The 25,362-nt window shown below is 54.0% G+C and overlaps 2 protein-coding genes across 11 annotated transcripts; one reads left to right on the top strand and one right to left on the bottom strand.

The window, feature by feature from the left end:
- The first annotated feature begins 79 nt into the window (after window positions 1-79).
- Window positions 80-5,622, top strand: SLC39A5 (solute carrier family 39 member 5). Of its 10 annotated transcripts, XM_053555968.1 has the most exons (13): window positions 126-164; window positions 421-496; window positions 844-915; window positions 1,172-1,526; window positions 1,956-2,139; window positions 3,064-3,226; window positions 3,396-3,565; window positions 3,731-3,871; window positions 4,175-4,343; window positions 4,428-4,592; window positions 4,741-4,821; window positions 4,952-5,142; window positions 5,362-5,622. In XM_053555968.1, the coding sequence occupies exons 4-13, from the start codon at window positions 1,240-1,242 to the stop codon at window positions 5,503-5,505; spliced, it is 1,695 nt and encodes a 564-aa protein (XP_053411943.1). In that variant the 5' UTR covers window positions 126-164; window positions 421-496; window positions 844-915; window positions 1,172-1,239; the 3' UTR covers window positions 5,506-5,622. The 10 variants fall into 10 exon arrangements, with proteins under 10 accessions (XP_053411941.1, XP_053411938.1, XP_053411942.1 ...); XM_053555963.1 differs by lacking the exon at window positions 844-915 and having other exon boundaries at window positions 92-164; XM_053555967.1 differs by lacking the exon at window positions 421-496 and having other exon boundaries at window positions 94-164.
- ANKRD52 (ankyrin repeat domain 52) lies at window positions 5,583-25,102 on the bottom strand. The gene is made up of 28 exons (XM_053555957.1): window positions 24,938-25,102; window positions 24,540-24,623; window positions 24,046-24,124; window positions 23,782-23,852; window positions 22,560-22,760; window positions 21,971-22,058; window positions 21,428-21,570; window positions 20,925-21,137; window positions 20,591-20,669; window positions 20,188-20,302; window positions 19,910-19,992; window positions 19,686-19,803; window positions 19,421-19,489; window positions 19,158-19,298; window positions 18,999-19,079; window positions 15,484-15,595; window positions 15,151-15,222; window positions 14,682-14,883; window positions 14,370-14,457; window positions 14,174-14,291; window positions 13,378-13,597; window positions 12,983-13,070; window positions 12,793-12,876; window positions 12,543-12,688; window positions 12,230-12,312; window positions 11,929-12,011; window positions 11,656-11,747; window positions 5,583-11,152 (listed from the first exon to the last, which is right to left on the bottom strand). The coding sequence occupies exons 1-28, from the start codon at window positions 24,962-24,964 to the stop codon at window positions 10,902-10,904; spliced, it is 3,231 nt and encodes a 1,076-aa protein (XP_053411932.1). The 5' UTR covers window positions 24,965-25,102; the 3' UTR covers window positions 5,583-10,901.
- Window positions 25,103-25,362: the final 260 nt, after the last annotated feature.

Genomic DNA, 25,362 nt, shown 5'->3' with positions numbered 1-25,362 from the left:
AAGTAAGGAGGCCTGACAAAGCACACCTGCCCCTTTAAGGTAGTGTCCCTCCCCTGCCCCCTCCCTTCAGGTGACCCTTGCCCGCCTGCCTGCTCCCCCACCCCAGCTAGAACCAAGAAGGCTGTGTCCCCCTTCTGGGTGTCCTTCCTGTCTTCTGCCGTGAGGTAATGCCACCCTGGACCCTCTGAACTAATCGCCCCAATCAGGCTTTGCTTGCCTGATGTAAGGCCAGATCAGACATCTGGGGCAAGCCCCAGTACTTGTTTCCCTCCCCACCAGGACTTCCCCTTTCTTGGTCATTGATTCTTAGAGCTCTGACTTTCTAGTGTTCTCAGGGTGAGAAATCACTGGGAACAGTCTTTCTCTACGGGTGCATCTGGGCTTGCCACTTAATCTGCCTCTTCCCCCTCCTCCCCACAGTAGGGACACCCAGGTCCAGCTTTCCCAGGGAACATGGGGATGGGGGTTGAACATGAAGTTCAGTGCCAGATGTTAGGTAGGTGGAGTGGGAATATATGCAGGAAAAGGCTAAAATGGTACTAACTGGGTTAGGGGTGTGGGGAATTTTTTAAGGAAAAAAAAAAAAAAAGGCCCAAGTTTTCTTCAGCCATGTGGCTTTCCCGGGGGAAGATAGTGGCCCCTCCCTATTCAGGGCCCCAGCAGAGACTGACCTTTGACCCCCACCCCCAGAGACAGTGAACCATTAACTCCTCTCTGATGCGGGGGCCTTCCCACACTGGCCCCGCCCCTGACTCCACCCCAAGGCAGGTGGGCTGGGGGGGGGGGAACTTGTCCATCTCAGCCTTCTATATGACGTGGCCTCCATTCCACCTGGGCACACAGTCTGAACCTGGATTTACCCTCTCTGACTCAGGAACCTCAACATCTACAGCAAGGCCTGACAGGACACCTGAGGTGGACACACAATTTTTTGCCAGTGGGGGGTTTGAGAGATGGGATAGTTGGTTAGTCCTGGGTCAAGGAGGTGCTCTTGGAACAAACTGGCAAAGGAGAGGCTGCTCCAAATAGAGGCAGTGGGGAGTGAGGAGGAGGCTGCAGTGGGGACTGCGGCTGGACTTTGTGGGGGTGGTTAGGCAGGTGCAGGGAATGATACTCCCCTGGTCTGGACAGCAGAGCAGTAGCTTTGACCCACTTCACCTTGTTCTTCCAGGGCGCAGTCCTCAGGATGTTCCAGGGGTAATAGAAGTTGGAACCAGAGCCTCTGAGCCATTCCCAGCAATGACAGGGTCCCCAATGAGTCGTCTACTGGCTGGTTTCTGTATAGGGGTGGTCTTGGGCTGGGTAAGGGGCTCAGTCCCTAACCTTGGCCCTGCAGAGCAGGAGCAGAACCACTACCTGGCCCAGCTGTTTGGTCTGTACGGAGAGAATGGGACGCTGACTGCAGGCGGCCTGGCCCGGCTTCTTCACAACCTGGGGCTGGGCCGAGTTCAGGGGCTTCGCCTGGGTCACCATGGGCCTCTGACAGGGAGGGCAACACCCCCAGCCGCAGACAATTCCACACACAGGTATTAGCCCCTCCCCTCCACAGTGCCACATCCTCCAGCTCCCGTCAGTGTTTAGAATAGTCCGCAGTTGCCTAGCTTTGGCTTCATAAATGAGACCCCTGGAGTTACAAGTTCTTCAGAACCCAGCTCTTTGGCTTGCACGTATTGCCTTCAACTTCCTCCAAGTCCCTAAGCCCTTACATTTCTGGCTCTTGGTCCCAATGTTAAACGTCTCCAGGCTGACTTGGCTTCCAATTTGTAGCACTTTCATCTGTCCTTTCGTTTTCTGTCATTCCCATGGCCCAATTCCTAGACGCTTACATGCCATGACTTCTGGGTCTCAGGAACTCTAGCCAGTGGTGGGTCCTCTCTTTTCCCCTAAGCTCCCTGGGCACCTCCAAGGTGGGTTTCTGAGATAAGAGAAAGACTGTGCTATCCCATCTGTTCCAGGCCTCAAGACCCTGAACTGAGTGTGCATGTCTGGGCAGGGATGCCTTTGGCTCCTTCAGGGTGGGGTGATCTGGAGGAGTCAAAGGCCTCCCACCTACCCCAGGGGCCAGCCTCCTCCGGCCTGGGCCTCTTTCACAGACTTCTGCTGCTGGACCACTCACTGGCTGACCATCTGAATGAGGACGTGAGTCTGATGGTATCTAAAGAGGGGGAACTAACCCATGGGATTAGGTAGCCTGAGATGTTTAGAATCAGTAATGTAATAATTACTTCAAAAAAATCCCAGTGTTAGCTGGGCGCGGTGGCTCACACTTGTAATCATAGCCCTCTGGGAGGCTGAGGCGGGTGGCTAGCTTGAGGATACAGGTTTGAGAACAGCCTGAGCAAAAAGCAAGACCCTGTCTCTACTAAAAATAGAAAAACTGAGGCAAGAGGATCACTTGAGCCCAAGTTGGAGGTTGCTGTGAGCTATGATGCCACAGCACTCTACCCAGGGCAACAGCTTGAGACTCTGTCTCAAAAAAAAAAAAAAAATCCCAGTGTGGCCTTGGGGTATATTATTGCAATAGTGAAATATGTTCCCTCTGGGTTCAGAGCAAGTGAGCTATACCCAGAGCTCCAAGACCCAGTTTAGGACTACACTTGGCAAAACTTCCTAACCTTGAAGCAGGTCCAGTGGGTGCCCCAAGTTGCAGGAAGGATTCAAATTGAAGCTGGATGAACATGTGATAAAGCTGTTAAGAGGGAGGTTGGATGACATTTCAGGTTCTTTTCCCTTCCAAGATTCTGGCATGGAGTGCTCCATTTGTCCAACTAGCTCCATCATGAAATCAACAAAATGATCAGGGCTTGACAGAGAGGGAAATGATGGCATGGTTCACCAGCACTCAGTTTGCATTGAATTGAATATATGCATTGGACTGAATATTCACTAATAATTAATACACATCGATTATAAGTACCCTTGCTCCCCAGTCTCTGATGCACCTGCCAGCTTGAGCAAAGGGGACCTTCAGAGAGACCTATGCAATGGAGGGACAGATGTTAATGACCTGAGTCTTAGTTCTGAGTGATTCCCCAATGTATGACCCTCAACTCCATTCCCCAGTGTCTGAACGGCTCTCAGTTGTTGGTCAACTTTGGCCTGAGCCCCGCTGCTCCTCTGACCCCTCGTCAGTTTGCTCTGCTGTGTCCAGCACTGCTTTATCAGATCGACAGCCGAGTCTGCATCCAAGCCCCAGCCCCTGCACCCCCCAGGGATCTGCTATCTGGTCAGTGAGTAGGAGTGGGTGGTGGGCACCCTGAATCATGGTAGGGAGTGGGGCCATGCCAAGAGAGAGGCTCACTAGGGGCCTGCCTCTTCTTGCAGCACATCTCTGCCCTGCTTTCCCTCTGGGGCCCCTCTTCAGCCCTGGCCTAACTTCAGCCCGATTCTCCCAGCCCTGCTTCATAGCACACTGGCAGTCCTGTTACTCAGCCTCCCTGCTCCCCTCTCCCTACTGCTGCTGAGGCTCCTGGGACCTCATCTATTGCCACCCCTGCTGGGGTTCCTGGGAGCCCTGGCCGTGGGCACTCTTTGTGGGGACGCACTGCTACACCTGCTGCCGCACGTATGTGAAGCCCCTTCCTTGTACCCCTGTCCCTAGTGGCAGATGGCCTACACAGATCGAAGGTATCCCCAGCCATAGGGCATTGCCTCCCACTTTGGGTCACCTCCTACATCCCATTACCCCATCAAGGACTTCTGGGTTCTGCCCTAACCTCCTCTCTACCAGGCACAAGAGAGGGAGCACACAGGACCTGGAGGAGGACCAGAGGAGGACCTGAATCCAGAGCTGTCTGTGCTCGGAGGCCTCTTCCTGCTCTTTGTGCTGGAGAACATGCTAGGGCTTTTGCGGCACCGAGGACTCAGGCCAGTGAGTGACACCCTTTTCTGTGACACCCTTTTCTCTTCCTACTGTCAAGGCCAGAGTCCTAGCCAAGAACCAGTCAAAGAAGCCAGGAGGTGAGGGGAGTGCTCCCAGATGTCTGGGGCCTGCCTGACTGTGCAGGACCCAAAAGCTGACAGGGTGTGGGGAGCTCTGTAAGCATAGATCCAGGACTTCTGGCCACATGGCCTTCTCTTCCAAATTCAAGTCAACAAGAAACAGGAGGTGCCAACCTGGGAACCAAAGAACAGTCCAGGTGCCAGAGGTGGAGCCAGGTGTTCATTTTCCCAGCTTGTGGCCTGGCCTCACCTTAGCCCCTGGCTCTGGTGCTGCCTCCACCAGGAGGGATCCCTCCTATTTCAGAGGTACTGCAGGCAAAAAAGAAGGGACCTCGCAACACCAAACCTGGACCCAGAGGATGGCAGTGGGATGGCCCTTCAGCCTCTAGAAGCAGCTCCAGGTGACTAGGAGAGAAAAGAAGAGCAGACTCCTGGCTCACAGTCCTCACTTGCAGCCACCAGCATTGACCTTATCCTTCCTTCAGAGCCAGGGGCTCAGGGCCAGAAGGAGCAGGACAGTCGGCCCCCACCAGCCCCAGCCCCTCCTAGGCACCTAGGACACAGTCATGGGCACCAAGGTGGAACCAGTATCACTTGGATGGTCCTCCTGGGAGATGGACTACACAACCTCATTGATGGGCTGGCCATAGGTATGCAGGGAGGGAAGGAGGCAGGTTGGGGCAGGCTAGGGCTCCTAGGAGAGGATGACCAGGAGGCTGGGAGGGCTACAGAGGGACATGGGAGCCTGCTCCTGAAGCTTTCTTCTGGACTGACAACTTGTGATCCTGCTGAACCCAGGTGCTGCCTTCTCTGATGGCTTCCCTAGTGGCCTTAGCACCACCATAGCAGTCTTCTGCCATGAGCTGCCCCACGAACTGGGTAAGAAGAGCAGAAGCAGGGTGGGGTGAACTCCAGCAAGGAGATACCTTCCCAGGGTAGAACCTGGAGGCTGGTGGGTGCCAGAGGCAGCCCTGGCTTATTTCCTGCAATCCTATCCTCTCCCTAACAGGTGACTTTGCCATGCTGCTCCAGGCAGGGCTGCCTTTTCGCCGGCTGCTACTCCTGAGCCTAGTGTCTGCAACCCTGGGACTAGGGGGTGCTGCCCTGGGGGTGGGGCTCAGCCTGGGCCCTGTCCCCCTCACTCCCTGGGTATTTGGGATCACTGCCGGGGTCTTCCTCTATGTGGCCCTTGTGGACATGGTGAGAGGTGTGGGGTAGAGCAGAGAAACCAAGGGAAGTGGGGAGGCGGGTGTGGAGGAGGGGCAGTATCCGTCTTCCTTCCTAGCTCCTGTCAGTCCACAGGCCCACTTTGAGGGACACAGCCGGTGGGCAGGGCTGCAGAGACATTCTGACACCCTCTCTCTTGTGTTTGGAGGTCAGAGACAAGGCCAGAATCCCAATATTTGTTTTTTCTTTCAGTTACCAGCCCTGCTTCGTCCTCCTGAGCCCCTCTCTACGCTCCACATGCTGCTGCAGGGGCTGGGGCTGCTGCTGGGGGGCAGCCTCATGTTCACCATAGCCCTGCTGGAGGACCAGCTCCTGTCCCTGGTCTCTGATGGCTGATGAGGGCGGGTGGAGAGGGGTTTGGGCTGCCCTTCCTTCCCCCCAACCACAGGAAAGGAGGCGGGACACAGGGCCAGTAGGAGCAATAGGATTTTAATAAACAGAACCCATCCCAAAGCCATGACTACGACAGTTGTACTTGCACCAAAACAGCATAGAAAACCGGGGTGTGGTGGGAGGAGTCAAAGCAGGTTGGAAAGGACGTGAGTAGGGGCTGGAGGGTGTGGGGGGAGGGGCATCAGTCTGCAGAGAGAGCATTGTGCTTTAGCCCAGGGAGGAGGGGGAGGGGTGGGGCAAATGTACTGAGGGTCCCCACTTTTTCCTGCTGCCCTCAGCACCCTGGGGATCCAGGACTGGGCAGATGTGCCCTTTATTGCTGCCCGCCACATCTAACACCCCAACACAACACTAGCACCACAGGTGGATCTGGGGCAAGAGGAGGGCAGGAATGGGTAAATTGCTTAGAGAAAGATTCAACTAGAATCCAGTGAATTGTGCTCAGTTTTCTTTACTTCCTACAACCGAGTACATGGGTTACAGGGTGGAGGGTGGAGCAGACATGGAACATGCCCTTCTGTGCCCCCCAACGCACACCTGCACACAGGATGGTGGTGTCTGCAGCATCACAGGTCATGCAGGGCGTGGGGAAGGGGAGGTTCACACACACATGGATGCCCACAGCAGGTACCAGACAGAGAACACCCCTGAATATACACAGCTGTACATGGGGAACCCCCAGGTCCCCACCCCAACCCTCTCCCCTGTCTTGCTGTCCCCCCAGCAGGGGAACTGTATTGCTTTGAGAGAGCCACCCTGGGGGCTGCTCTGCCAGGCACCCTCCCCTCCCCCCACCCCGTTTTGGCACATCTGCAAGACACATGGCGAGAGTAGCTCTCCCTCCCAGGCTTCTGAGGCTTGGAGCTGGGGAAGGGGGCAGGAGACTTCACTCTCCATCTTTCCCCTAGCCCTTCCCAAACCCCTGCCAGACCCACTCCAGCCAGAACCCACTCCCACCCCCCAAACACACACACACAAAGCTGAGCTATCCAGGAATACCAGGGGAACGAGGAGATTGTCTGGGATGGGAACAGAGGCAGTGGGGGAAAAGACTGGAAGCAGAGACCTCCCCCGACCCCCGGTGTGGGGTAAGACTGGCACAACAGCTACTTTAGTGCAATTGGAGAGGGTGCCCAGAGTGAGGGGTGGGCTGGGAGGGGAGGTTTTCCCTGCCTTCCCTGGGGGGCAAAGCCAGGCTTCCAGGTTCCCCAGAGAAGGGATTAGCAGGAGTGAGTGAGGGCCAAGGGGGAGTTCCTCTGTCACCTGCCATCCTCTGCCCTCCCAAATGCAGTGACAGCATCCCCCTCACACCTACATGGGCAACAGCAGCCTTGGAGTCAGTACCTTCAAGTAATTCAAAGAGCAGCCCCTCCCCACCTCAGCTTCCTCCCAACTCTGGGATTTGGTCGCTTCTCTAGGGGATGGGTTGAGAGGAGGGACTCCCCAAGTCAGACTCTTCCCTCTTTACTCCCTCTTCCCAGACCACTGGGCTTGGTCCTCAAAGATTCCTTACTTCCACCCTTGCCCGACCTGGGTCAAGGTTACAGAGCGCTAGAGACACAATTAGAGGGGAAGGGGGCTGCTTTGTTCCTTATCCCTCCTTCTTAAAAGGCAGGGTTCAAGCTAGGCGGTATGGGGGGGCCCATTCTGGTTTGCCCCAGGAGTAGGGTTTCTGGGCTAGGGTCTGTAAGGCTATTTTCCTTTGTGGTGGGAAGGCGAGGCGGGGATGAATGCTTGAGTATGGGGAGAGGATGAGAAATGGCTGAGAAGGAAGAAGGGGCCTCCCCACTGGAGTCATTTAGACGAGGAAACACTCATGTGCCTAACATACAGAGTGTGCCTACTCTTAGCCCCGCCAACCTGGCCCCAACCCCACCTCTCAGGACCCTTTCCAAGACCTCAGAGAAGGTTTTGGGGGTACAGCTACAGAACCGTTCACTCTGGCCCCACCTGCCCCACCCCCAGCCTCTTCTCCCCTTTTAGGTCTAGGGAGTAAGAAGGTGCTCGGGTGGGCAGACAGCGGTGGAAACAGTATTGAGTTTTCCTTTGGTTACATATTGAAGGCAAAGGTGAGCTGGACTTACAGTCAAAACGGATAGGGTGAGGAAGGAAGAGGGGCCACGCTGGGGCTGGAGAGGGAGGTAGACCCTCCTCAGCCCCTCCCACCCCACACATCTACGTGGGGTGGCAGTCCCTCAGTCTCATCTCTCCCACCCCCCACAGCACCAAACAAAAGGAGAAACCCCCTCCCCCAGGGGCTGCTCCCCACCCCAACCTGGGCTGTACATTCAGTGGTTTTTAGCAGTCCTATGGCTCAGGGGGCCACGGGGCAGGGGAGGTGGCCCATCAGTCTCAGCTGGACAGTGGCAGTGACCCGGGTCTGTTGGTCCATCCTAGGACCCACAGTTTGTGCCATTTGTTTTTCTGAAGAATAGTACACAACCCTACCAAAGCCACCACCCAAACAGAAACATCCCCCCAAAAATCAGAAACTAAAAACTGGCTCTTTCATCTCGCCCTCTGATGCATGTCTGTTTCCCTGTCTCCTATGTAGCCCTCGCTCTGTCTCCTTTGCTGGGACCTGGGCTGCTACCAGGGTCCTCACTTAAAATAGGCCTTTTCACAAAAGTGCTTATTACTTGAAGCAAGTGCTTTAGAGCTGTGATGGGGAGAGGGGGCGGGGAAGAGGGTGGGCGAAGGGAAGGAGATGTTCCCTCCTCACCCTACCCTCTTAAGATTGGGGGGCATTCTGCCTGTTTTACTTCTCCACACCCGTTTAAGTCAAAGAGTTTTAAAAAAAATCTTAATATTAAAATAAATATGCAGTGGCCATGAGAATGGTCAAAATGCTTCAAAAAACACTAGGGGCTGGGGAGCCCAGGGTGGGGGATGGGGTTTCCTTTGGCATAGGAGAGGAGGCTGCTTGTCCCCAGGCCTCCTCACAGCCATGTGAGGAGGGACAGAGGACTCCCTACCACCTTCCCCAGCACTGCTGACGATGTGCTGAGGGGTAGCAGGGAACAGACAGCCACCAGAAATCTCATCTAGCAAGACAATGGGGCTCCTGACAAATACTCAGACTCTTCCTGTCATTGCCAAACATTGATAAAGGAGAACACGACTGATACCCCAAGTCTCTTCTCTGGAGGACCCATCTCCCTGCTCCCCTTGCCCCCCACCACCTAATTCCCAGCACCAAGATGAGAGGGAGAGGATGGAATGGGAAGATTTTAAGAGAGAGAACTAAAGTAGGGGCAAGCTTTGCAGAACAAGCAGGGTTGGGGATAGGGGGCTGCAGCCCTTAAGAGAGGTCACATTGATTGTCGTAAAGGGGAGGAAAGGGTGTGAAGGGAAGTGGGAAAGAGGGGCGTCGCAAGGCCCTTTGGCTTTGAAAACAAAAATAAGAACTAAAAGCTGCATAAACCTTCTCACCAATAATGGTCATTTGGAAGCCTTGAAATGGTTTAGGAGCTCAGGGTCAGGAGAAGCAAGACAGAGACAGGAGATAGAAAGGGACCATGAAAACATGGACTTGGACAAACACCCCAGGCTTCAGGGAACCAGCATGAGGTATGGTTAAGGGTATCTGTCAGGGAGGGAGTGATCCCCAGGACGCCCCCTCTCCCCTCAGCACACCCTTGGCAAGGGTGGCAAGACATTCAGGGGACACAACTAAAAACTGGGTAGGATTGTAAATAATGCAAACTTGGGTGGGGGAAGGAGGCCGAGGGATCCCCAGGGGGAGACCTTGTACTGTGTAAACAAAGCCTGTCCAGTTTTCAGGGGACAATACTGATGGCAGCCAAACTGGGCAAGGATGCACTGTGGGGGTGGAAGGGGCATGACCTCTATTCAAGTTCTGTGTCTTGGCCCCTGGCTGAGGTATTGAGTGTGAGGAAAGGAACGATGGGTTATAGGAGTGGGTCCAACTATCCAGGAGACTTAACTAGGAGATGGATGGACAGAGCATTTAAAGGGACCAGGGCCAAATTCAATGCTACATTTAGAGAAAACTGCCCCCTCTTCACGCCAGCCCAGTTTGGCTCTAGGGATGTGACTTTTAGAACTCTTATCAGTGCAGCCCTAAGCTCTAGCCCATCTTTTTCCCCTTGCTGGGAAGACAGGACCCAACTGTCAGTATCTACTCATCTCTCCTTAGATCAGAACTCCCTCCTCACATGGAGGGAAGGCTAGGTCCCGAGCAGCCACTGTCCCTGCCTGCCCTGCCCCTCCCACCATCTTTGGCTTCAGATCAGGAGTGACTGGGGGCAGTGGGTACTCTTGGACATAACGGAAGGTGAAGGCAGACAGGGCACAAAGGAACTATGGGACTAGAGGGCACAGGAGGAAGAACACAGTCCTCCCACATACATGCAAACACATGCCTGAAACACATAGGACATACTAGGACTGTGGTTTTGAAATGGGCAGGAAATTAATTTGTTTCTTCCCTTAAAGGATAAAATGCTTACTTAAAAATTCATGACAAGCCTCAAAGTTCAGGGAGAGGAGAGCCAGGGAGGGAATGGCCACAGGCTCTGCCCTTCCAAAAAAAGTTAAAAGAAAGAAGCAAGGTTAAAGTGCGTGGTTAGGGGGGCAGGCCAGGAGTGGGAAGGAAGAAGGATGGGGCAGGCTGTGGGGGCAGAACCAGCCCTTGATTTGCATATGAGGAGCGGGGGAGGGTGCGGGGGTTGGGGCCAGGTACAGTAGTTGCTGCTTCAAGTGTTTTGCATTTGAACTTTAGGGGCATTGGGGTATAGAAGTGGGGGAAAAGCTCCAGGCCCCAGTGCTAAATATCCTCCCCCCTCATCCTCTAGCTGCCCCTGAAGGGGGAGGGGATACCCCCAGAGTGCTCACACAGTACCAGAAATTAAGGCTTCTCACTGCTGCAGGGAAGGAGGGGCTGACCAAGTAGGGAGGCAGTGATGGGTATGGAAGAAAAGGAGAGGGTCTGCCTGGCAGTAGGGCTGAAGGGGAAAGGGGACACAGACAGGAGAGTCAGAGGGAAGAATGGGAGGAGCTGGCAGCAGAAAGGGGAACTGAGAGATGGAGTTAGGAGAGGGGGAGCCAGGCAGTTAGCAATCATTTTGGGACACTTGGCAGAAGGGGCTCCCCTGGGGGTACCAAGGGCCTGGGGTGCTCCCTGTCTGTCCCAGACCCCTGCCAGGTCAGGATGGTGTGGCAAAGGAGTGAGCAACTGCTCCCCAGTGCTTCTTTTCCCCTGCGCCCACTCTAACCAGTCGTGTTCTCCTTTAAAGTGCCCTAAATGTTTAGACTTTTTCTAAATAAATAGAATAAGATATCAAGCCACCAGCAAGGGGAGGGACACTGGAGGGAGCCTACTCAGAGTAGCAGCCATCTAACCCAATGGCACCGTGCCGCTCCTGGCTGTAGGGGCAGGAGGCCCCATGGGGCAGGGCACCACAGCCACCCACCGTCTTGGCAGCTGCAATGCCACAGTTCTTGAGCAGGCTGAAGCTGAAAGGACTGACGGCGTCCTTGGGTGGGAAAGGCTTCATGGTGGAAAGGATCAAGGCCAGGCAGTCTGCCACATCTTTGTTGGGGGCACAGGCCAGTGCTGGGGTGTGACCTGCAGGGGAAATGGGAAGAACTGAGGCACAGGGCCCCATATTCTGGGTGCCCATCCACCCTCCCCAGGGCCCTAAAGTCTCTTATCTATAGAGAGGCACCATGGTGGTGCCTGTGGCTCAAGGACTAGGGCGCCAGACCCATATACCAGGGTGGCGGGTTCAAATCCACCCCAGCCAAAACTGAAAAAAAAAAAAAAAAAAGAGAGGCGCCAAGGCGGGGAAGCACCCATCATGGTCAGAATTCAATGGTGAGGAGGGCCCAGGAAGGAGATTCTCTTCCTGTGGTAAAGGGCAGAGCATGGGAGAGAAAAGCCTAGGGGCTGTGGACCGTCTCCCCTACTCTGCTGGCTTCACTAGCTCCATCAGACGGCTCTCTGAGACTCCTGAGCATTGGTGTTGGGCCCCTGCTCTGGCAAGCACCCTTGGAAAGAAAACCTCTTTAATTGCAAGGTTAAGAATGTTCCTAACCCCAAACCTGGGAGAGGCTCTGGACCCCCCTCACCTTCCTCATCTACAGCCAGCACTGTGGCCCCACGACTCAGCAGGGCCTGCACCACAGAAGCTAGACCATTCCGGGCAGCGATGTGGAGTGGCCTTGGAAGAAAGGACAAAGGAGCAAGAAGTCAATGGAAGGCCAAGCTGCCCTTCCAATCCCAGACAGGGCGGCAAGGGCACTGCACAAACACTGCAGGCCCCAAAGATCCCCTGGAGTGGGGGCCACTCTCTTCACCCACCTGCCTCCCCCAGCCAGGAGCCCCCTTCCCTGGGCACTCACATCTGCAACGCACTGTTGGTAGCATTGATAAGGCCAAGGTCTTGGGTTTCTGCCAGGATCATGAGGGCACATTTCTCATGGCCCTGAGGGAGATGAACAGAGAGTGGAGACTTGTGAAGTAGAAGTGTGAAAGGCCAGAGGGTAGGAGTTGGGGAGGGTAGCTGGCAGGCAAAGAGGGGCCCCCCCAGTCAGATACGCTAGACATCCTGACTTCCGCTCCAGCACTCTCTGCAACCAAGGCCCACACCCCTTCATCAAGCCATGTCCCTTAAGCAGCACCCCCAAACTCCCCAGGCGGCACCTTGCTACAAGCTAAATGGAGAGCAGTGTTCTTGTTCTCGTCCAACACAGTAAGGTCTGCCTTTCCTCGATACAGCAGAAATTCTACAAGAGAAATGTAACAGAAGGATCTACACCTCCCTCCAGGGTGGCACCCTGGCTCTCCCGCCTCCACTCTGCATATACTTTGCATCCCATTCACAGAGGGTGAGACATCCAAAGACACCCCTCTTGCTTCCTGAACCTCGGCCCCAGCAAGGCCCCACAGACAGGGCTGACTCGTCTAGCTAATACCCAAGAGGAGCCCCTCCTTTGTGCCCGTGGCCCCTACACACCTACAGCAGCAGTCTGCCCGTTCTCGGCAGCCGTCATAAGCGCAGTGCGGCCAGTGTGGTCAGTGGCGTTCACCTCGGCCTGATGCTGCAGCAGCATCCGGAGTCCAGAGACATTGTCCGCAAAGGCAGCGGCGTGAAGGGGGGTCCTGTGGGTGGGAGTCAGGGCAGACTGAAATAGGGAGACTTCTGCCTGAGCAGAAAGACGAAGCCAGACACAACTTGTGATTCTCCCAAGCCTCCCATCACTCACCGTCCTTTGGCATCACGGCTGTTCACAATCTTGGCACCCAGAGCTCCCAGCAGCATCTCTGTAGTGCTGTCCTGGTTATTAATTCTGGGGCAAGAGGAGGGGTCATCAGGAGGGACGAGGGAAATGCACTACCTGTCCTAAGCCAGGTCCAGAACAGTCCCCTGGGGCTGACGCAGCACAGAAGACTTACACTGCACAGTGCAAAGGAGTGAAGGGGTTTCCTTCCAGGTATGAAAATGGGCTGTGTTCAAGTAACAACTCCAGACAATCTTCGTGTCCTGGGCATGAGGAAGAAAGAGTGATGATGGAGAGAAATGACAAGTTTCCCTACATCTGTCCTATTTTTCTCCTTTTTTAGGGATGTGGTCTTACTATGTTGCCCAGGCTGGTCTCAAACTCCCAGGCTCAAGCAATCCTCCCATCTCAGCCTCCCAAAGTGGTCAGATTACAGGTGTGAGTCAGTACAGGTGTCCAGTGCACCTGGCCTCTGTCCTGTCTCTTGACATTCTAATCCACTTCCCGATCAACCCAGGTCCAACCCACAACCCATGTGTCTTCCTGCACATCCCACACACATTCCAGTACCAGTGTAGGAGGCCCAGTGCATGGGTGAGTATCCGCTGTAATCCACCCCAGCATCCAGGGGGTCTGTGGAAAGAGCAGCCTGCAGCAGGGTCCGCAGTACTGCAGTGTGGCCACAGGCTGAGGCCAGGTGAATGGGTGTGCGGCCCTTAAAGTCTCGGCATAGCACAAATGCATCGTGGTCTAGCAGGGCAGCCAGGCAGTCCTCACAGCCAGTCACTGCCTGTGGGTGATGTGGGAATATGACAGGGGTAAGAAGCTACCCCCTTCCCACTGACCAGTTGCTATAGGCTGGCCCAAGGGTAAGAAACACTTCCAGGGCTCCCATCCTTGTCTTTACAACAGTGGTTCTAAATCAGGGATCATAGCCTGCTTCCTTGACTCTGTATGTTAACAATCAGGATAGTGGAACCTACCACTGGAGCTCTGGAATAAAAAACCAAGTAGAGAGTAAGAAAGAGACTAAGGGATCAAAATTCCCTGCGGGAGGAAGAGCCTTTAGGACAAGTTATTGACAACAAAGATTTGGGTGGTATTATCAATATCTGATGGGACAGAGCCAATCCTGAGCAAAGTCTGAGCGAGGAGCACGGGGTCATAGGTGATTACGAAGCAGGGTCATCTGGGGAATCAGCCCAGGATGTCCAGGACACATCCTGGGGCAAGCACAGTAAGGCCCAGGAAGACCTTGGGCACAAAATCCTGGCCCGTCACCTAGACAGTCTGATGCTCTACTGCGGGGGTCCTGTGCTCCCACGTGGGGGCCCATCTGTGAAGAATTCCCCCTCTGAGTACTCACCCCACGGTGGAGGGCGGTGCGACCCCGGAGGTCAGCAGCATCGGCTGTGGACCCTTTCTCTAGCAGCAGATGCACACAGTCCACATGGCCATTCATGATAGCCAGCATCAGTGGGGTTCTACAGAGGGGGCAGAAGAAAGGGTCAGGGTCCAGCAAGGATTGGAAAACCTGTGCCCCATCCCTGGCCCATACTCACTGTCCATAGGCATCCATGACATCTGTGATGTCAGCTCGTTCCCCACTGTCGATCAGCAAGTGCAGGGAATCAGTGTGGCCAGAGGCAGCTAGAGAAAAAGGGAGCAAGGCAGGGTCAGGAAAGGAAGGCAGGCCAACCCTAAAGGACTCAGGGGTGGAAGTTACGGGAAGATCTGGGCCAGGGTGAAATCTTTGAGGATCAGAAGCTACAAATCAGGGCTTCAAGTTTCCATGCTCCTCACTCTACCCCCAACCACACTCAGGTGTGTTTCCTATGGCAAGCGTGGGACAGCAGCCTGCAGGGGAGACTGACCAGCAGCATGCAGGGGCGTCCACTTGCGCTTGCGCTCCTTGATGAGGGCAGAGGCACCGTGGGCCGTAAGCACCTCCACACACTCAGTAGAGCCTCGCTCAGTGGCCAGGAAGAGCGCGGTCCGGCCCTTGTGGTCCCTTACGTCCAGGTTCACCAGCGTTTCTGCCAGTGTCTTCAGGGCTTCACAGTGACCATTGTAGGCCTGGTCCAATAAACATAGTTCAGGACATTCCCCCGTCTCCATCCCGCTCCAACTGCTCTTAGGGCCCATGGGCATTATCTCTATAAGCTCCTTGGGCCCTGCAAGGCATCTTACCATGCACTGCACTCGTCCCCTCTCCAGACAACTGCCTACTTGCATCCCCATAAGCAGGCAGAAACAAGGATGCATTCACAAGTGCTAGCCCCTTTGTGTGGTCCTGGGGGCAAGTCAGGACAAAGAAGGCAAGAGGAAAAGCTTCGGACTCACAGCTAAGTGCAAAGGGCTGACTGGAATGGTGCTCTCCACATCCTCCAGGCAGTTAAAGGACATTTCTAAGAGCTGTAATGGACAGGAATGTAGGTAATGAGATTTTGGAACTCTCTTGATATGACCCCAGCCCCCCACCCCCAAAATCCCCTAAGCCCCTGGATCTAAAGCCCACATTTGATCCAACCACATTTAGGGGGCGGTTCCATGGTGTAATGGTAGAACTTTGGCCTCTGATTCAACCACATTTGATTGGTTCCAGAATCAGCAAACCCAAAGGAAGACTCTGTGCCCTGCCCCTACCTTCCCTTCTCCAGGCCGGTCATGACATACCAGTTCGAGGTTCTGTCTGTTGCCATAGGCAGCTGCATAGTGCACGGCTGTGTAGCCCTGCCTGTCCCGCAGGGAGGGGTCTGCACCGTTATCCAGTAAGAACTCCAGACAGCTGGGGAGCCAGGGGTAGACTGTAAGTCAGGGACAGGACCAGCCCAGGAAGGCACAGTTCTGGGAGGGCCAGAGAGCCTCCAGGCCTACGCGGCCAGCACCCACCCTTGGCTCTAGGTAGGCTCTCTGTATCCTGCCCACTCTTCAGCCTCATCTCTGGTCCTACTACCTTCTCAGGGTCTGCCCTCCACTCCTCTAGTTTCAATGACGCCTCTGTCTTTGGAATACTCTCCTAAAGAGCCTTGAGCACAATGCTCAGTTGTCACCTTCCCACTGATCCCCATGCTTCCCCCACTGGGTACATGGAGCCCTGCCTAGGATGCCTTTCCCTCCCAGCCCATCTGAGGAAGTCCTATTATCTCACACTCAGTCCTAGCTCCTCTCCTCTGGAAGCCCTTCCCCAGTCTTCCTAGGGGAAGGTGTCTCCTCCTCCGGACACCCTTAGCAGCCTTCTTACATAGTCACAATAATTGTGGTAGTAATATGTAATGATAAAGCATCTAGGACTATGAGTCAAGCACTGTTCTAAGCACTTCATGTGTATTAAATAATTTAATCTTCCTAGTGATGTTACGAGGTAGATACTATTTTTATATTTATTGTGGTTGAGGAAATTGAGGCACTGACGGTAAGTAACCTGTTAAAGGTTACACAGGTGAGCCTCTTGGATTTTAGTGTTCTTTTTGAAAAATACACTTTTCTGGGCAGCGCCTGTGGCTCATTGGGTGGGACACTGGCCCCATATACCAAGATGGTGGGTTCGAACCTGGCCCCAGCCAAACTACAACAAAAAATAGCCAGGCATTGTGGCGGGCACCTGTAGTCCCAGCTACTCAGGAGGCTGAGGCAAGAGACTCGCTTAAGCCCAGGAGGTGGAGGTTGCTATGAGCTGTGACGCCACAGCACTCTACCGAGGGCGATAAAGTGAGACTCTGTCTCAAAAAAAAAAAAAAAAAAATCAAAACAAAACAAAAAAGAAACCACTTTTCTTTTTTTAGCTGGGTCTCCCTCTGTTGCCTACGCCACGGTGCAACAGCACCATCACAGCTCACTCTATCATACTCCTGAGCTCTAGCAATCCTTCTGCCTCCTGCTACCAAGTGTTATCAAGATAGGCCTGAGTCACGACACCTGCCCAAAAGTAAAACTTTAAAGAAAAAGATTTTGCGGGCGGCGCCTGTGGCTCAGTCGGTAAGGCACCAGCCCCATATACCGAGGGTGGCGGGTTCAAACCCGGCCCCGGCCAAACTGCAACAAAAAAATAGCCGGGCGTTGTGGCGGGTGCCTGTAGTCCCAGCTACTTGGGAGGCTGAGGCAGGAGAATCGCTTAAGCCCAGGAGTTAGAGGTTGCTGTGAGCTGTGTGAGGCCACGGCACTCTACCGAGGGCCATAAAGTGAAACTCTGTCTCTACAAAAAAAAAAAAAAAAAAAGGAAAAGAAAAAAATTTTGCTTTTTTTTTTTTTTGCAGTTTTTTGGTGGGGGCGGGGCTTGAACCCGCCACCGCGGGTATATGGGGCTGGTGCCCTACTCCTTGAGCCACAAGCGCTACCCAAGATTTCGCTTTTTTAATTTTTTTTTGAGACAGTCTCAGTTGGTCACCCTTGGTAGAGTGCTGTGGTATCACAGCTCACAGCAACCTCAAACTCTTGGGCTTAAGCGATCCTCTTGCCTCACCCTCCCAAGTAGCTGGGACTACAGGCACCCGCCACAACACTCAGCTATTTTTTTAGCAATGGGGTCTCCCTCTGGCTCAGGCAATCCAATCTCCTTGGCCACCCAAGTGCTGCGATTACAGGCATGAACAACCACACTTGGCTTTTTTTTTTTGAGACAGAGTCTCAGTATGTCGCCCTCGGTAGAGTGCCATGGTGGGTAGAGTGCTGTGGTGTTACAGCTCACAGCAAGCCCAAACTCTTGGGGTTAAGCGATTCTCTTGCCTCAGCCTCCCAAGTAGCTAGGACTATAGGCACCCACCACAACACCCAGCTATTTTTTGGTTGCAGTTGTCATTGTTGTTTAGCTGACCTGGGCCAGGTTCAAACCTGCCAGCCTTGGTGCATGAGGCTGGCCTTGTAACCACTGTACTACAAACACCAACCCTGTTGTTTTTTTTTTTTAGAGATGGGAATCTCATTGTGTTGTCCACGTTGGTGTGCAGTCACTATTCACAGGAGCAATAATTGTGCACCACAGCCTTGAACTCCTGGGCTCGCATGATCCTCTAACCTCAGCTGTCTGAGTAGCTGGGACTAAGTCACACACCACTGTAACTGGCAAAAAGTAAACTTTATATTTGAGGACAATCTTTGATTTATAGAAAAATTGTGAAGATAGTACAGAGAGCTCCCATATATGCCATATCTAGTTTCCCCTATTATTATCTTAATTGTAAGTGTTCTTTATTTTTCCCAAGAGATTAGTTTTCAAAAGGCATAAATTTAGTACTTAGCACAATACCTACAACCTAGTAAGCAACTATCCAAATAATGCTTGTGGAATAAATGATTTTGTGCATTTAGCTTTTCTGATCTTCTCAAGAAGACCATCTACTAGTACCTTGAGAGAATGAACTATGTCTCATACTTTTTTCTTTGCCCACTCTGAGTCAGATCCAGAGTGCTCAAAAGACACTGATAGGAGCTGGGCATTGGGACTCAACACCTGCAATCCCAGTAACTTGGGAGGTGAGGTGGGATGACTGCTAAGAAAAAATGTGAAACAGGCTCAGCACCTGTAGCTCAAGCAGCTAAGGCACCAGTCACACGCCAGAGCTGGTGGGTTCGAATCCAGCCTGGGTCTGCCAAACAACAATGACAACTACAACCAAAAAATAGCCGGGCGTTGTGGCGGGTGCCTATAGTCTTGGCTACTTGGGAAGCAAGAGAATTGCTTGAGCCTAGGAGTTGGAGTTTGCTATGAGCTGTGATGCCATGGCACTCTGTCTCAAAAAAAAAAAAAAAAAAGAAAGAAGGAAAAATGTGAAAGAAAACACTACTCATGGCAGCATCTGTAGCTCAGTGGGTAGGGCGCTGGCCACATGCACCAGGGCTGGAGGGTTCGAACCTGCCCAGGCCAGCTAAAACAATGACAAGTGCAACAACAAAATCAAAAACAGACAGATGTTGTGGCAGGCACCTGTGGTCCCAGCTACTTGGAGGCTGAGGCAAGAGAATCGCTTGAGCCCAAGAGTCTGAAGTTGCTGTAAGCTGTGACACCATGGCACTCCACCGAGGGCGACATGAGACTATGTCTCAAAAAATAAAAATAAATAGAAAATACCACTGCTGACTGACCAGCAGGATGGCAGCAGAGAAGTGGTGATGAAGAATCAGAGAGGTGGGATTAGAATGGTAGATCAAAGACAGCACTATGGGGAAAACACGTCCCAGGGGTCTCCTCTTACAAGAAAGCCTCCTTCCTGCGGGACTCCTTCAGTGGCTCGTCCTCCTCGGGGTCATGGCTGGAAGGTGTGTGGGGTTCCGCTCTAGGGAAGAGAGAGAAAAGGTCGGGGGAGGTTCAGGGATGCGAATGGGTTTGAGAAGGGCCAAAGTGTGAGTCTCACCTCCTGTAAGTGTCGGAGGCAGCAGCATAGTGCAGAGGAGAGCAGCCTTTACAGTCAGCCTCATTGACGCCTGCCCCAGCAGTCACCAGTGTCACTGCACACTGGTAGCTACCATTAGCGGCTGCATAGTGCAGTGGGGTCCTGGGGAAGGAGTGAAGCAGGGTGGATAAGAGAATCAGGGACAGATCCAAATGCTGCTTTGTAACATTCTCCTCCCTTTACCATCTTCTATCTCATCAGACACTCCCTGCATATTAACACACCTTCCAAATTTGTCTCTCCTCCTCAAGTCAGCTCCACTGCTCAACAGCAAATTAAGACATTCAACATTCCTAAAAGGAAGATGAGTTAGAACCTCAAGGAGCAGCCATAGGCTGAGGGAGGGGATGAGGCAAGATGGAACTAAACAGCCCTTTCTGCTGTGACTGCTCTCATTGTCAGATGGGGCATAGATCAAGGCAGGCAAGAATGAGGGGCTCAGACCCCTGTCCACTCTCTTCTCAAGGCCTGAGAGAAAAGAGAGCTCACCCTCCAGAAGCAGCAGCATGAAGACAGGTGCGGCCAAGGTTGTCAGGTGTATTGATGTCGAACCCAGCTGAAAGCACATGCTCATTGCTGAGTGAAGATACAATGCTGTACAGCTGACCTGAGGGGCAGACCAGCCACAGATCACATCTGAGAGCATGAAGCAGAAAGGCAAAGGCCTGTGCTCTCCTGTCCACCTGCCTGAGCCCCAGCCAGTTGGGACATACCTGAGGAAAGCAGCTTACGACAACAGTCAGAGAATCCAAAGAGAACAGCTAAGTGCAGGGGGAACATGTCATGGATGCCGCGCCTGGGAAGAAGTTGAGGGACTCAGTCCATGGACTAAGGAAGGACTAATCATAGACTCTCTTTTGTGGCCCACAACCATCTTAGGGGTCAGGACAGGAGCTTCCCTTTGGCAAGCTTCTTTGTGCCTCTGTGTTTGATGTGAGCTGTCTGTACAGATCTGAAGAGCCGAGAAGTGGGGGTGGGGCCCCCAACTTACCGGGCGGTATCCGCGCCATTGGTCATGAGGGTGCTGATGAGTAGTTCGTGTCCATAGCGAGCAGCCACATGCAGTGGTGTGTTCCCAAACTTGTCAGCACAATCAATCTCACTGCCTGAGAGAAGGGCACACACAAACTCAGGCAGAGCTCAGGTTTAAGACCACTCTACTGGTCAGCTACCATCTAGTGTTTATTAAGCAGCTGGTGCCAGGCCCAGCCCTCTACATGCATTATCTGGTCTATAGGCCTTAGGAGGCTGGCAGGGAAGAACAGGGCCATTTCCAGAGTTCCAAGTACCTATCCTGACTACAAGAGGTTGGAAGAAGGCAAGTAGGGGGCTTCTAGGGATGAGTTCCCTGGGGGAGGAGGAGACGACAGCACAAGTCTCTCAGCAGCCCCTACCGTTCTGGATGAGGATCTGGGAGCGGGTGAAACGGCCATGGATCGCAGCCATGTGCAGAGGACTTTTCCCTTCTTTGCTCTGTAGAAACATGGTAGGTTTTTTTTTTCAGTGCAGAGCAGAAAATTCCCTGTTCCCCCCTTCAAAGGACACACATCTGAGGACACAGAGATCATATGGGCATCTTCTCAGCCCACACACTCCTGAGTCCTGAGCAAGGTCTAATCAACCCAGGAGGCAAGGGGACAGTTCCCCAGGAAAGCTATCCAGACATGGTCTGGACCCCAATAGCCAGGTTCCTCTCACCACTGGTCTAAGCCTCATCCCTTCAGGCACCTGGTAGTTGACATCAGCCCCGTTATTGACCAACAGCTCCAAGCAGAGAGCGCCATTGGTGGAGACTGCAGCCACATGCAGTGGAGTGAAGCCCTTGTCATTTGGCTGGTTGACATTGGCTCCTGCGTTCACCAGCTCAATAGCCACAGCATCCTGACCCAGGTAGCAGGCGATGTGCAAAGCTGTGTTTCCAAAAGCGTTGGGCTCATCGATCTGGATTTCCAGGGGTGAGGGTAAGGGAAGTTATCAGTTTAAACAAAGTGGAAGCTGGCACATATAGCCTAGAGAGTCCCAGAAATCCAATGACTGCCTCAGTCCCCTCTGGTTCCTGACTCAAAGGACTGAAGGAGACGCTATTACTTACAGTAAGTATAACTCAGACACTTCACATCTTCCCAGCCTCCAAACCACACTGTCACCCCCAGCACCTTTGTACTGGCACAATAGACCCTGACCTCCCTCTGCCTGCCCAGTTCCCCAGCCCCCATGCTCCGCACCCTGACCTCAGCCCCCATCCGAAGCAGGTACTTCACCACTTCTATCTGGCCACTGGCAGCAGCTGTATGGAGCAGTCCATAGCCCTTGCGGTCCTTGCAGCCAAGGTCTGCTCCCCGTGCTACCAGCAGTTTCAGGACTTCCAAATGCCCTGAGAAAAGAAAGGATACTCTCAAGGTGGTAGAGTGTATTCTTTTTTTTTTTTTTGGAGAGACAAAGTCTTACTTTATCACCCTCGGTAGAGTGCTGTGGCGTCACACAGCTCACAGCAACCTCCAACTCCTGGGCTTAGGCAAGCCTCCCAAGTAGCTGGGACTATAGGCGCCCACCACAACACCCGGCTATTTTTTTGTTGCAATTTGGCCGGGGCTGGGTTTGAACCTGCCACCCTCGGCATATGGGGCCGGCGCTCTACCCACTGAGCCACAGGTTCCACCCAGTAGAGTGTATTCTATGGCCCGGAGCTCCTCTCTCCAAAGACTGCAGCCCATATCCCTTCCCTACAAATCCTAAATGTCAAATTCCTGATTTTCCCATGTATTCTCTCTCACCTAAAAAAGCTGCCCAGTGCAGAGGCTGCCGCTCCTTTTTGTCACAGACGTTCAGGCTGGCTCCTTTGTTGAGAAGCAGGTTCACTGTCTGTATCAGGATATAAAACAAACCTGTTCAGTGCCAGGTTCATGCTGATAACTACCTAGGAGCAGAGGCCTCATCTCCTAAGAAGACTGAGGCAACCTGGTTCTTGAGCATAACATGGAGGACTAAAGGAAATAGCAAAAGCAGGCTCTGAGAAGGAGATACCAAACAGACCTTAAACTTTCAGGGAAACTCAAGGGAATCTCTTCAGGTGATTTAAGGGTTCTTAAACTCTTATAAGGCTTTGGAAATGTGTTTCTCTTTCTTTAGAAAAAGACATTTATGCCAAAATTTTGCACGCAACATCAGGGGGTTTGTCAGCCTCCTGAAGTTCAAATCAACACTTTCAATCTAGTCCAATCATTCATTTGGTGCTTGAGCCAGGGTGTTTATAGTGATCTAGGCTGCTTCTCTCCCAGGCCTGAAGGCCCAGAAGCTGGAAAAGGTGACAGGAAGATAAGGAAAGGCCAGTACTGGGCTGGCCTAGGTCACAACAGTCCTCACCTCGAGATGCCCACTATGCACGGCATGGTGCAGAGCGCTGCGCCCACTCCTGTCAGCCACGTTGAGGCTGCTCAACAGGGGTGCCAGAGCCTCAGCACACTTGGTGGCCCGGTTGGCCGCAGCCACATGCAGTGGTGTCTGCCACAGCTTGTCCCGGGCATTCACATCTGCTGAATGTGACAGCAGCAGCCCCAGCACCTTCTGTTGAGGAGCAGCAAAAGACAGAGGGGAATGAGAGGGTAAAACAACAGGAAATGGAGGAGGGATCGGTCAGCATGGCACACATGACCCATTCCCCCACAGAAAGTCTCTCCTCATTTTTCTAACATATCTAGTCTTTCTGTATCTACTTCCCAACTTCCGGATCTTCTTAAAGCTTAAAGTCTTCCTTACCTTGCTGAGGAAAACAAGGACCCTTTCCTCGTGTCACCTTGTACCACTCGCTAATCCAGACCCTGAGAATCTTCCCCTACTATACATATCCATTACCAAGCAAATCTACACAAGCAGAGCCATACTTCCCAACCCCTACTACTTCCAGGAAAACTAAATACCCTTGCTACATTAATGAGCTGAACACGCTCCTTAGCCCTTCCATAGGCACTAAAATCATTTCCATTACCTCAGCAAGCAAACACATACTGGTTCCTCTCCAAAATTGAGGCTAAAATGCCTTAACCACCACCCACCTCATTCCCACTGGCCTCAGCCCCTCCCCCTGGTGGCTGGAGGCAGTGATGACTGAATTGTGGGAAGGGTCTCCTTTTGCATCTTTTCAGGGGTGTTGGGAACAGGGTATAGGACCCAACAAATGAAATATGTTTGGCCCCTGTGCTGTCAACTTTCACAATGTTTGAGGGACAGGGATGTAACTGATCACCATGCCCATCCCCCCTCACAAGGAAAGAGAGTTCAGTGCCCAGAGGGGGATCAGACTCAAGGTGGCCCCCCAGGGAGGCATGAGTCACTCAGGCGTGGCAGCAGGGCCCCCGCAGTCTGCCAGCGCAGTGTTAAGCTCTCCCTGACGTCACATCAGCTGGCAGCATTCAGCCCCCTTACCAACTGGTTTTGGGGATAGGAAGGAGGGGCCAAGAACTGGTCTCCTCCCTACCTGGGGTGGAACAGCTTGTAGGGCAGAGGATTGAGGCTCTCCAACCTTTAACCACCACTTTAAATCAACTCATCCTTCACAGAAGGATTAAAAAAGGTAGGAGGCCCATACCTCATTTCGGGAGGCAGCAGCACGATGAAGAGGGGTCAGCCACAGTGTGTCCTTAGCGTTTACATTAGCACCTGTAGGGATATAATTGCCTATTTTGATGGAAGGTGGGGAGGGGGTGGGAAGGAAGCCAGTAACCAGGCCAGGTAATCTGGATGGGGCTGGTGCCTCACCTGGGACCACGTACCAGAGATCAATCCTTGGATATCAAAGAGACTCCTCCCCCACCCTCCCTAGATGCCACACCTTCCAGCTCCCCACTTTCACCTGACATCAGTAGCAACTGGAGGATGGGGACATCGCCTACGTAGGCAGCAGCATGCAATGGGGTTCGCCTCTCTTGGTCCTGAGAAAGCAGAAAAGAGGAGCGGCTGGTGGGAAACTATCAAGGACCCGAGCCCAAGTCTCAGAGCTCCAGGATCCTTCTAAACCTGGTACAGAGCGTCAAAGATAAGCACCTTAAGGGAGGGTGGAGTCAGGGCCACAGGGCCGCGAAGCCAGCTCCTGTTTCCAGGAGGGGTTGGGGTCGCTGCAGGCCCCAATGGTTCAGAGAAGAACACCGTTTCTGCTCATCCTCAGACCCACAGACCTGGACTCCAAAGCCTAACTAACCTGCTGCTCTCCATCCCAAATGCAGAGCTGGCTCACACCCCAGGGTGGAAAGAGCTGCGGCCTCATCTGAGCAGAGACCGGAGCCGCCCCAAGCGAGCGGTCCACATCACCGGATTCGGGGCTCGCCATCCTCCCTGCTCCCAACTCACCAGCACATTGATGTTCTCCTTCTGCGAGAGGAGGGAACGCACTTCCTCTACATCTCGGCTAAAGATGGCCTGGACCAGGGGCGGCTGCAAGCAGAACCCGCATTCAGGGAGCCGGCCGTAGCGGAGCCGCGGTGGGGGTGGGGGAGCAGCAACCTTTGGGGGGGACGTCGCTGAAGGGGCTCCGCCGTGGGGGTCCCGGCTGCAGCGGGTTTCCGCGGTGCCTCCGCCGGTTGCCGGGTCCTCAAGGACACCGGCTCGGTTGAGGGGAGCGCGGCATGGGGCGGGGCGGGAGCTGCGGTCCCCGGGCTCTGGCCCAGTCTAGGCCGCACATCCCCGGGCTCGCGTGGCGGCGGCGCAGAGCACTGAAGGAGGAAGCGCGGAAGGGCAGGAGGGCTGACCTGGTCTGTGATGCTGAGGATCCCCATGGCCCGGGCCGGGCTCCGTCCGCATCGAGCTTCCGGCGGCGGCGGCAGCGGCTCCACCGGGGACACGGGGCGGCCCAGGAGGCGGCTGCGGCGGCGGCGGCGGCGGCGGCTGCGGGGAGAGTGCAGCCCCGCCTACCGGGGGGCGGGCGAGCGGGAGGCCGCAGCGCCCCCTGGCTACGGTCCTGGGCTCAGCGGCGCTCTCTCCGCGCCGGCTGAGCAGGCCGCAGCGCGGTCGCCCCGCCCCGCCCCGCCGCCCGCGCCGCCCAGCAGCCCCTCCTCGCGCTGGCTCTCCGGCTCCGGCGGAAGGCTGCGCTGGCTCCCGCTCCAGTCGGTCGGCCCGCGGGGTCCTCCGCAAGCCCTAGCGGAAACCCTGGCCTTGTTCCCGCCGTTCCTCTCAA

Source organism: Nycticebus coucang, chromosome 12 (genome assembly GCF_027406575.1).
Source record: "Nycticebus coucang isolate mNycCou1 chromosome 12, mNycCou1.pri, whole genome shotgun sequence".
Classification (NCBI taxonomy): domain Eukaryota; kingdom Metazoa; phylum Chordata; class Mammalia; order Primates; family Lorisidae; genus Nycticebus; species Nycticebus coucang.
The sequence above is the reverse complement of the archived record's forward strand: the minus strand, read 5'-3'. Positions and strand labels throughout refer to the sequence as shown.

Excerpts from the sequence above, each read along its gene's own strand:
- SLC39A5 (XM_053555962.1), top strand. The coding sequence starts at position 1,108 with ATGATACTCCCCTGGTCTGGACAGCAGAGCAGTAGCTTTGACCCACTT. Across the intron at positions 3,566-3,730 it reads TGCTACACCTGCTGCCGCAC|GCACAAGAGAGGGAGCACAC; the intron begins GTATGTGAAGCC and ends CCTCTCTACCAG. Across the intron at positions 4,593-4,740 it reads CATTGATGGGCTGGCCATAG|GTGCTGCCTTCTCTGATGGC; the intron begins GTATGCAGGGAG and ends TGCTGAACCCAG.
- ANKRD52 (XM_053555957.1), bottom strand. The coding sequence starts at position 24,964 with ATGGGGATCCTCAGCATCACAGACCAG. Across the intron at positions 19,993-20,187 it reads AATGGCGCGGATACCGCCCG|GCGCGGCATCCATGACATGT; the intron begins GTAAGTTGGGGG and ends ACTTCTTCCCAG. Across the intron at positions 12,877-12,982 it reads ACTCCTTTGCACTGTGCAGT|AATTAATAACCAGGACAGCA; the intron begins GTAAGTCTTCTG and ends CTCTTGCCCCAG.